This window comes from Lepidochelys kempii, chromosome 22, assembly GCF_965140285.1.
Source record: "Lepidochelys kempii isolate rLepKem1 chromosome 22, rLepKem1.hap1, whole genome shotgun sequence".
Lineage (NCBI taxonomy): Eukaryota > Metazoa > Chordata > Testudines > Cheloniidae > Lepidochelys > Lepidochelys kempii.
In genome coordinates, this window is record NC_136401.1 from 4,190,969 (window position 1) to 4,201,974 (window position 11,006).

At 47.1% G+C, this 11,006-nt stretch overlaps 1 protein-coding gene across 9 annotated transcripts in view; it reads left to right on the forward strand.

Moving 5' to 3' along the window:
• The window catches only part of LOC140901721 (uncharacterized), a 49,623-nt gene extending 39,330 nt beyond the window's left edge, over positions 1 to 10,293 (forward strand). For 3 of the 9 annotated variants that reach the window (XM_073321058.2, XM_078849888.1, XM_073321059.2), the window contains exon 4: positions 3,126 to 10,293. In XM_073321058.2, the coding sequence (XP_073177159.1) occupies positions 3,126 to 5,341 (2,216 nt within the window). In that variant the 3' untranslated portion in view covers positions 5,342 to 10,293. Of the gene's footprint in view, positions 1 to 2,647; positions 2,776 to 3,125 lie in introns of all 9 variants that reach the window. The other 6 variants (XM_078849890.1, XM_073321061.2, XM_073321057.2 and 3 more) reach the window with 4 other exon arrangements.
• The last annotated feature ends 713 nt before the right edge of the window (positions 10,294 to 11,006 follow it).

Sequence of the window (11,006 nt, forward strand, 5' to 3'; positions counted from 1 at the left end):
TTTTTGCCAGACAAAAGGCATTATATACATTTTAAACAATTTTAAACAAGCAATTTAATACAGGTGTAAGTTTTAAACTATTTTAAAGCTATTTTGGGGGGAGGGATAGCTCAGTGGTTTGAGCATTGGCCTGCTAAACCCAGGCTTGTGAGTTCAATCCTTGAGGGCGGCATTTAGGGATCTGGGGCAAAAATTGGGGATTGGTCCTGCTTTAAGCAGGGGGTTGGACTAGATGATCTCCTGAGGTCCCTTCCAACCCTGATATTCTATGATTCTATGAAAACAACAATTTAATATACAATCATCATTGCTAAGTATGAAGCTTGGTTGAGGTGGTGGAGTCAGAGAGTGGAAGAGGGTGGATTGTCCGGCTGCTCTTCTTGCTGTTCTTGCTGAACTTTCTGAACGCGAAAAAACAAATCTAGAGATTGTTTTGCTTTCCTTTTTTTTTCTTGGTAAATTTCTTTATAGCAAGTCATTAGATGATCAACTCCCCTAATCACTTTGGAGCTGCATTTCCTGTCAAGATCATCATCACTCAGGATTTGCAAGCCAGCCTTAACGTGCCTCTTCTCCGCCCACACCACCTCCTGCTTTCGTCCACACTCTGCATCCTCGCTTCGCCCCCTCCCTTCCCTACCTCCTGCCTGTGGCAGTCAGCTGGTTGCGGCATTCAGGAGAGAGGGGGGAGGAGTAAGGACTCGGCTTGCAGGCTCCCCCACCCTCTCCTGCCTCCTGAATGCTGCAAACCAGCTGATTGCTGCAGGCAGGAGGCAGGGAAAGGTGGGGGAGGCTGCGTGCAGACTCCTTACTCCTCCCCCCTCCCTCCTGCCTCCTGAATGCCACAAACCAGCTAATTGCCACAAGCAGGAGGCGGGGGGAGCAGGGGGAAGGCGCTGATCTGCAGGGTCTGCTGGTGGGCAGGAGGTGCTGGGGGGGCGCATAGGAGAGCTGATAGGGGGGCTGTCAGCTGAGGACAAAGCAGGCAGCTAAATAACGTTATAGCGGAGCATTTCACAACTCTAAATGGAGTATGTTCTGTAGTGGAGCAGGGACGTAAGAGTGAAACAACATTAAGCGAGAGGAAGTTAAGTGGGGAGTTACTGTACACCTAAGTTCTTAAAGTATAGGCTTTACAGGCAGGCCTGAATATCTATATTCTAACAGTGCATTATACCCCCATTTTGTGTCTGTCTTGTCTATTTAGATTGTAAATTCTTCAGGGCATTGGCCATCTACTATTCTCTGTTTGTACTTTGCCTAGCACAATGGGGACCCACTGTTAGTTGGTCCTTAGGCACTAAGGTAATGAATATGATTTATAATAATAACAACTCTCCTGCCACTTTGAGCCAAGGAAGATGGCCTTGGGATCTGAGGATGAGGGGAAAGGAGTGGACGTGTTGTTCCTTGACTTTAGCAAAGCTTTTGACACAGTCTCCCACAGTATTCTTGCCAGCAAGTTAAAGAAGTATGGGCTGGATGAATGCACTATAAGGTGGATAAAAAGTTGGCTAGATTGTCGGGCTCAACAGGTAGTGAACAATGGCTCCATGTCTAGTTGGCAGCCGGCATCAAGTGGAGTGCCCCAAGGGTCGGTCCTTGGGCCGGTTTTGTTCAATATCTTCATAAATGATTTGGAGGATGGCGTGGATTGCACCCTCAGTAAGTTTGCAGATGACACTAAACTGGGAGGAGAGGTAGATAAGCTGGAGGGTAGGGATAGGTTACAGAGGGACCTAGACAAATTAAAGGATTGGGCCAAAAGAAATCTGATGAGGTTCAACAAGGACAAGTGCAGAGTCCTGCACTTAGGACTAAAGAATCCCATGCACCACTACAGACTAGGGACCGAATACCTAGGCAGCAGTTCTGCAGAAAAGGACCTAGGGGTTACAGTGGACAAGGAGCTGGATTTGAGTCAACAGTGTGCCCTTGTTGCCAAGAAGGCCAATGGCATTTTGGGATGTATAAGTAGGGGCATTGCCAGGGGATCGAGGGACGTGATCATTCCCCTCTATTCGACGTTGGTGAGGCCTCATCTGGAGTACTGTGTCCAGTTTTGGGCCCCACACTACAAGAAGGATGTGGAAAAATTGGAAAGCTTCCAGCAGAGGGCAACAAAAATGATTAGGGGACTGGAACACATGACTTATGAGGAGAGGCTGAGGGAACTGGGATTGTTTAGTCTGCAGAAGAGAAGAATGAGGGGGGATTTGATAGCTGCTTTCAACTACCTGAAAGGGGGTTCCAAAGAGGATGGATCTAGACTGTTCTCAGTGGTAGCTGATGACAGAACAAGGACTAATGGTCTCAAGTTGCAGTGCGGGAGCTTTAGGTTGGATATTAAGAAAAACTTTTTCACTAGGAGAGTGGTGAAACAGTGGAATGCGTTACCTAGGGAGGTGGTGCAATCTCCTTCCTTAGAAGTTTTTAAGGTCAGGCTTGACAAAGCCCTGGCTGGGATGATTTAGTTGGGGATTGGCCCTGCTTTGAGCAGGGGGTTGGACTTGATGACCTCCTGAGGTCCCTTCCAATCCTGATGTGACTGCTTAAAAATGGGTTGGGATTAAAACCATGGAATAATCTTTGTGACACATATCCCACAAATTCCACTGACCTCCCTTGTTTTCTTTGCCTGGAGTAGGGTTTCCAGTTTCCAAACCTGGTGTGATCTTGCAGCTGGAACGAGGGGAAGATCTGTGGGTCCCAGACCTCCAGGGCTCTGAGCAAAAAGTGCTCCCAAGAGCTGCCTGCTGGTTTAACCAATTCCAGGTGAGGAATTGTTTAAACCAACTCAAAAACTGTTTGGGAATGCAGGAAACATTTGGGATTCCCTACAAAGAGCCTGTGAGCTCTCCAAGTTCAGGATTGTTCCCTGTAGGCGTGGAATCATTATGGCAGATGTCACCTATTCTGACTTACAACTGGCAGCCCGTCCCTCTCCGATCTCGCTTTCCCCGAGTGTTCTGGTGAGATGCGGACCAAAACTGATCCTTTCCTCTCTCTGAGGAAGGGGTTGGGGAAAATCAGCTCCCACAGGTTTGATCTCTCCCACACATATTTTGGTTTGTTTATCCCCTTCTCCATTCCTTTCTCTGAGATTTCCTTTCTTTCTGACACAGGGAGTGACCTATGTCTGGATTCTCTCTGTCTCCCATCAGGTGATGGGATGGTGAGTGAAAATGAGGAGGAGAAACCCCAGCAGGAAGATGCTGAGGAAGAAGAACCACATGGAACGTTATCAGGAAGATCCAAAGGGAATGTTTCCAGGAGTTGTGCACTCCCAGAAAAAGCAAAAGCATGTGAGACTGAGCAGAGGCCAGAGGAAAACTTCAGTAGCCACTCAGACCTTAATACACGTGAGAGAATCAACTTGGAAGAGACACGCTACACATGCCATAAGTGTGGGAAAAGCTTCAATCGGAGCTCAACCCTTCTCACACATTGGAGAACCCACACTGGAGAGAAACCCTACACATGCTCTGAGTGCGGGAAAAGCTTCAATCGGAGCTCTGCCCTTATCACACATCAGAGAATCCACACCGGTGAGAAACCTTATGGATGCTCTGAGTGTGGGAAATGCTTCAGTCAGAGGCCACACCTTACTGCACATCGGACAATCCACACAGGTGAGAAACCTTATGAATGCTCTGAGTGTGGGAAACACTTCATTGATAGTTCAACCCTCATCTCACATCAGCGAATCCACACAGGAGAGATGCCCTACACATGTTCTGAGTGTGGGAAAAGCTTTAATCAGCACTCACACCTTATCACACATTGGAGAACCCACACTGGAGAGAAACCCTACACGTGCTCCGAGTGCGGGAAAAGCTTCAATCAAAGCTCAAACCTTATCAAACATAGGAGAATCCACACGGGTGAGAAACCTCATGGATGCTCTGAGTGTGGGAAACGCTTCATTCATAGTTCAGCCCTCATCTCACATCAGAGAATCCACACAGGTGAGAAACCTCATGGATGCTCTGAGTGTGGGAAACGCTTCAGTGATAGATCAGCCCTCATCTCACATCAGCGAATCCACACAGGAGAGATGCCCTACACATGCTCTGAGTGTGGGAAAAGTTTTAGTCGACACTCAGCCCTTATCACACATCGTAGAATCCACACAGGAGAGAAACTCTACACATGCTCTGAGTGTGGGAAAAGCTTCAATCGGAGCTCAAACCTTATCACACATAGGAGAATCCACACAGGTGAAAAACCTTATGGATGCTCTGAGTGTGGGAAACGCTTCATTCATAGTTCAGCCCTCATCTCACATCAGAGAATCCATACAGGAGAGACGCCCTACACATGCGCAGAGTGCGGGAAAAGCTTCAATCAGAGCTCTGCCCTGATCACACATCAGAGAATCCACACAGGAGAAACGCCCTACACATGCTCTGAGTGTGGGAAAAGCTTCAATCAGAGCTCAAACCTTATCACACATAGGAGAATCCACACGGGTGAAAAACCTTATGGATGCTCTGAGTGTGGGAAACGCTTCATCGATAATTCAACCCTCATCTCACATCAGCGGATCCACACAGGAGAGAGGCCCTACACATGCGCTGAGTGTGGAAAAAGCTTCAATCAGAGCTCAAACCTTATCAAACATCAGAGAATCCACACAGGAGAGATGCCCTTCACATGCTCTGAGTGTGGGAAAAGCTTTAGTCAGCACTCACAACTTATCACACATTGTAGAATCCACACAGGAGAGAAACCCTACACATGCTCTGAGTGCGGGAAACGCTTCAGTTATAGCTCAGCCCTTACCACACATCAGAGAATCCACACGGGTGAAAAACCTTATGGATGCTCTGAGTGTGGGAAACGCTTCATTCATAGTTCAGCCCTCATCTCACATCAGCGAATCCACACAGGAGAGAAGCCCTACACATGCTCTGAGTGCGGGAAAAGCTTCAATCAGAATTCTACCCTGGTCACACATCAGAGAATCCACACAGGAGAGACGCCCTACGCATGCTCTGAGTGTGGAAAAAGCTTTAATCAGAGTTCAAACCTTATTAAACATCAGAGAATCCACATGAGAGAGACGCCCTACGGATTATCTGAGCATGGGAAAACCTTCAATCGGAGCTCAAGCCTTATTAGACATCAGAAAATCCACCTGGGAGAGACACCCTACACCTGCTCTGAGTGCGGGAAAAGCTTCAGTTATAGCTCAAAGCTTATCACACATCAGAGAATCCACAGTGGAGAGAGACCCTACACATGCTCTGAGTGTGGGAAAACCTTCAATCAGAGCTCAAGCCTTATTAGACATCAGAAAATCCACATGAGAGAGAATTGTAATAAATGTCTTGACTAGGGCTGGCCAAAGACTTTTTTTTTTTTTAAATCACATTTGCTAATTCCCACATAGTGATCTTGCACCATCTTCACCGTGGTCTCTCAGCTCCCTGAGATGAGTTCCCTGCTTCTGCCTTTGCAGCTCACCCTTCTTTGGGGTCAGTCCTGTGATCTTTTCTATCAATTCCTTTCCTTTCGAGTCATAGGAGTGTGTGTCCTTCCAGCCAGGAATGTTCATCAGCTCCAGGTGGGAGAGAGGTTTGATCCCAACAAGCTACACTGAGGCAAAAACTACCTGTGCCTTACATCCACTAGGGCTGTACATGGCATTGGCTGCTCAAGTTAGTGATCTTGGTGTAAAAAGACAATTAAACTTGTAGTGCAGATGCAGCCCATGAGCAGTGGTTGGCGTTAGCTTTCCCCTTGACCTGACCTAAACTCCATCACTTTTCCTAGTCTAAACAAACCCTGAGCACCATGGTTATACTGTTCCCCCATTTCAAAGCAATTGGTAGTCATCAAGTTCCCCTTTCGGGAACAAATGGTTTCGTTCCCAGTTGCTCTGATGTTGCTTCAGGTTGTTCTGGAGAGCAGATATTTTTACTACCATTTCCTCACTTATAATATATTGAACTATAACAAAGAGCTGGAACAGGGCAGGGATGGGGGGAAATGTCATTTCACCCTCTGTAACAATAAAAGAAGATAGGCTAAGTCAGAGGGATTCCCTTATTTCCTATCACCGTTCCAATCCCCCTATTGTTCAATTGGTTAGGTCAATATTTTGTCTAAAGGGCTGGGAAGAGTATTCCCTAGTAAATGACTTGTAACTAAGCAAAATACCCATGCATTTGGCTCCCAAAGCAGTTGTGGCCCAGGCCCTGCAGGAGGTCGCTCCTGAAGAGATCTCCTTCCTAATCAGATGCATGTTGCCTATTATTTGGGAAATGCAATCCCTATCTAGGTAGAGATGGGACAAATGGAAGTGACATTTCTGTTCAGCTCACTCCTGGGAGATGCTGCAAATGTGTACAAAATGAAATCCGTGTTGAAAGTGATATAGCTGCAGAAAGATACCTTTTTTTAATAGATACCTGACATTTGGTGTCTTACAAGGATTCTAAGGCACTCCTGAATTTGGTCCCTAATTTAAATCTGTGCCACCAGATTAAAGAAATAAAAGGGCATATTTGGGGAAATTATACGTCACTATCGCTACTGATATGTTGTGGGGTTGGTGAAGAATTCTATTCCAGAGAAGTGTAAAATTACTCTAAGTAAAGTCAAAGATTTGACAAGAACTCAGGTAGAAATTGCAGGTACTAGTGGTTGATTGTTCACCCCAAAGATGGACACTATGGTGACCTGTGGCCCAGGTAAACTATTTTTAGAACACTGCTCCCTAGTTAAGTGGCATTAATGACACTCCTAAAGGATGCCATGATTACATTGGGTACAACTGTCTTTTACCATTTAGATCCAAAGTTTCATGAAGCACAGACAGAATCATAGAAGATTAGGGTTGGAAGATACCTCAAGACGTCCTCTAGTCCAACCCCCTGCTCAAAGCAGGACCAACACCAACTAAATCATTCCAACCAGGGCTTTGTCAAGCCGGGCCTTAAAAACCTTTAAGGATGGAGATTCCACCACCTCCTTAGGTAACACATTCTAGTGCTTCACTAACCTCCTAGTGAAATAGTGTTTCCTAATATCCAACCTAGACCTCCCCCACTTCAACTTGAGACCACTGCTCCTTGTTCTGTCATCCGCCACCACTGAGAACAGCCGAGCTCCATCCTCTTTAGAACCCCACTTCAGGTAGTTGAAGGCTGCTATCGAATCCCCCCTCACTCTTCTGCAGACTAAACAAGCTCAGTTACCTCAGCCTCCTCATAAGTCATGTGCCCCAGCCCCCTGATCATTTTTGTTGCCCTCTGCTGGACTCTCTCAAATTTGTCCACATCCTTTCTGTAGTGGGAGGCCCAAAACTGGATGCAATGCTCCAGGTATGGCTTCACCAGTGCCAAATAGAGGGGAATAAACAATTCCCTAGATCTGCTGGCAATGCTCCTACTAGTGCAGAGTTCAGAGTGGGGAGGGAACCCTGACATGGTGGCAGTGATGGGATCATTTTGAACCAGAAGCGCAGACCTCAGGATTTTAAAAGGACACTTTTTTTTAAGCTGAGAGCAGCTTGAGGTTTGTTTTTTTTTTCTTTGCCTGAGGACAGAGTAGTTAAGCTATAGCAAAGGAATTCACAAGCTGTTCCCCTCCTCCCCCCACAGCTCTCAGGCTAGGCTAGGCTAAGGCAGGAAAGTTAGCAAAGATGACAGAAAGTGAGGTCCAGAAGAAACTGGAATTAGCCAGAAGAAGCTGAAGAGAAACAGAAGGCATATGAAAGACACATGGACTTACAGCGCTTGGAGGTGGAGGAGAGGAAAAAGGCAAAACACTTGGAGATGGAGTTAGAGCTGAAGTTCTTATAGCTGGAAAGGGTTAAGCTGGGTCTACCAGATAACCCTAACAGTCCTTCTCCAGGTACCTCTCCCCATTCCTAAAATTTCCCCACCTACAAGGTAGGCAATGATACAGAGGCCTTCTTAGAAAATTCTGAAAGTGCCTGCCTTGGATACAGCATCTCAACAGACCAGTATATGGTGGAGCAGAGGCTGCAGCTCAGTGGACGCTTAGCTGAAATGCTTAAAGAACACATGAACAACTAAGAACTTTTTTTAAAAAAGGCCAGAATTAGAATGGAGCTAACACCCAAGCATGCCCGTCGGCAGTTCAGAGCCCTAAGATGGAAACCAGACATGGCATTTTCCCGACACGCCTACCCCATTGTAAAAAATCGGGATGCCTGGATATCAGGAGCAAGTGCTAAATCTCTGGAAGATCTGCAGGTGGGAAGAAGGTTATCCCATGGAGGGACACTGGAGCCCAGGTGTCAGCTATCCACCAGTCCTTAGTGGACCCCAAATTTATCAACCCAGAGGTCCAAGTGATGATTCAACCCTTCAAGTCAAACTCTTTAAACTAGCCTATAGCCAAGTTGCTTGTCCAGTACAAGGGCTGGTCAGGAATGTGCACTTTTGCAGTCTATCACAATTATCCCATTCCCATGCTGCTGAGGGAAGATTTGGCCAACGATGTGAAGCGGGCCAAGAGGGTGGGAATGGTCACCCGCAGCCAGGCTACGCAAACCTCCACACCTATCCCTGTTCCTGAGCCTTCTACAGGGCCCCGTCTATGTTCCCAGAGACCCAAACTGAGGAGGTAGAACTGGATCTCATGCCAATGACTGCAATAGCAGTAGTAAATCCAGTCCCAGAGACCCAACCAGAATGAATAGGCGGAGAAACCAGCACCAGAACCATTGCCAGCACTGAATCCAGCACTTGCAACCCCGTCTACAGCTCCAAAACCAGAGGGCACCATCGAGCTGCCCTGGCAGCAGCAGCTAAACCTGTGCAAGAGGCTCAGCCAGAGCCTGAAACACAACATAGTGCACCAGCAGAGAACGGTTAACAGTCAACGGAAACAGCCCCATCACCTGCATCGTGTCCAGAGGGACCAAGCCCGAGTCCACAATCCAATGAGGAACTGATGTCTCCACCATCAAGAGAACAGTTCCAGGCCGAACAGGAAGCAGATGAAAGCCTCCAGGGAGTTTGGACGGAGGCACGGAACAACCCACTACCTTTCAGCTCTTCTAATCAATCCTGGTTTGTTGTAGAAAGAGGTCTTTTATACAAGGAAACTTGTTCTGGTGGGCACCAGGAGGACTGGCATCCTCAGAGACAGTTGGTAGTTCCAACTAATTACAAGGTAAAGCTCTTGAGCTTAGCCCACGATCATCCTTGTGGCCATGCTGGGGTAAGCAGGACCAAAGACTGTTTGGGGAAGTCATTCCACAGCGTGGGAGTGGGCAAGGATGTTTCTATCTATGTCCAGTCTTGTGAAGTGTGCCAAAAAGTGGGGAAACCCCAAGTCCAGATCAAAGCCCCTCTCCAGCCACTTCCCATCATTGAAGTCCCATTTCAGTGAGTAGCTGTGGATATTCTGGGTCTTTTCCCTAAAAAGACACCCAGAGGAAAGCAGTACATACTGATTTTCATGGATTTTGCCACCCGATGGCCGGGAGCAGTAGCTCTAAGCTACATCAGGGCTAAAAGTGTGTGCCAGGCATTAACAGACATTTTTGCCAGGGTAGGTTGGTCATCCAACATCCTTATGGATTCGGGAACTAATTTCCTGGCAGGGGCCATGAAAAACCTTTGGGAAGCTCATGGGGTGAACTACTTGGTTGCCACCCCTTAGCACCATCAAACAAATGGCCTGTTGGAGAAGTTTAATGGGACTTCGGGGGCCATGATACATACATTCTTAACTGAGCGCTCCAGTGATTGGGACCTAGTGTTGCAGTAGTTGCTCTTTGCCTACATGGCTGTACCACATCCCAGTTTGGGGTTTTCACCATTTGAACTTGTATATGGCTGTGAGGTTAAGGGGCCATTGCAGTTGGTGAAGCAGCAATGGGAGGGGTTTACACCTTCTCCAGGAACTAACATTCTGGACTTTGTAACCAACCTACAAAACACCCTCCGAACCTCTCTAGCCCTTGCTAAAGAAAACCTACAGGATGCTCAAAAAGAGCAAAAAGCCTGGTATGATAAACATGCCAGAGAGCGTTCCTTCAAAGTAGGGGACCAGGTCATGGTCTTAAAGGCGCTCCAGGCCCATAAAATGGAAGCATCGTGGGAAGGGCCATTCACGGTCCAGGAGCGCCTTGGAGCTCTTAATTATCTCATAGCATTCCCCACTTCCAACCGAAAGCCTAAGGTGTACCATATTAATTCTCTAAAGTCCTTTTATTCCAGAGAATGAAAGGTTTGTCAGTTTACAGCCCAGGGAGGAGATGACATTGAGTGGCCTGAAGGTGTCTACTATGAAGGAAAAAATGCTGGTGGTGTGGAAGAGGTGAACCTTTCCATGACCCTCAGACGTATGCAGCGATAGTACTAGCTGTGCACCAGCTTTGTGCCGATGTTCTCAGCTACCCCAGGAGTGACCAAATGGGCATACCACTCCATTGACACAGGTAATACTCGCCCAATTAAATCCCAACCTTACGAGGTAACTCCTAATCATTTACCAGGTAACTCCTCAAGCTAAAACTGCTATAAAACGGGAGATCCAGGACATGCTACAGATGGGTGTAATCTGCCCCTCTGAAAGTGCCTGGGCATCTCCAGTGGTTCTAGTTCCCAAATCAGATGGGGAAATACGCTTTTGCGTGAACTACCATAAGCTAAATGCAGTAACTCGCCCAAACGACTATCGAATGCCACACAACAGATGAGCTGTTGGAGAAACTGGGACTTGTTTCTAGTTCATCTCTACCTTAGACTTAACCAATGGGTACTGGCAAGTACCGCTAGATGAATCCATCAAGGAAAAGTCGGCCTTCATCACCAATAAGGGGCTGTATGAATGTAATGTGCTCCCTTTCGGGCTGTGAAATACACCCACCACCTTCCAGAAACTTGTAGATGGTCTACAAGTGGGATTGGGAGAATCTGCAGTCACCTACCTTGACGATGTGGCCATATTTTCTGATTCCTGGGCAGAACACCTGGAGCATCTACAAAAATTCTTCAAGCGCATAAGGGAGGCAGGAC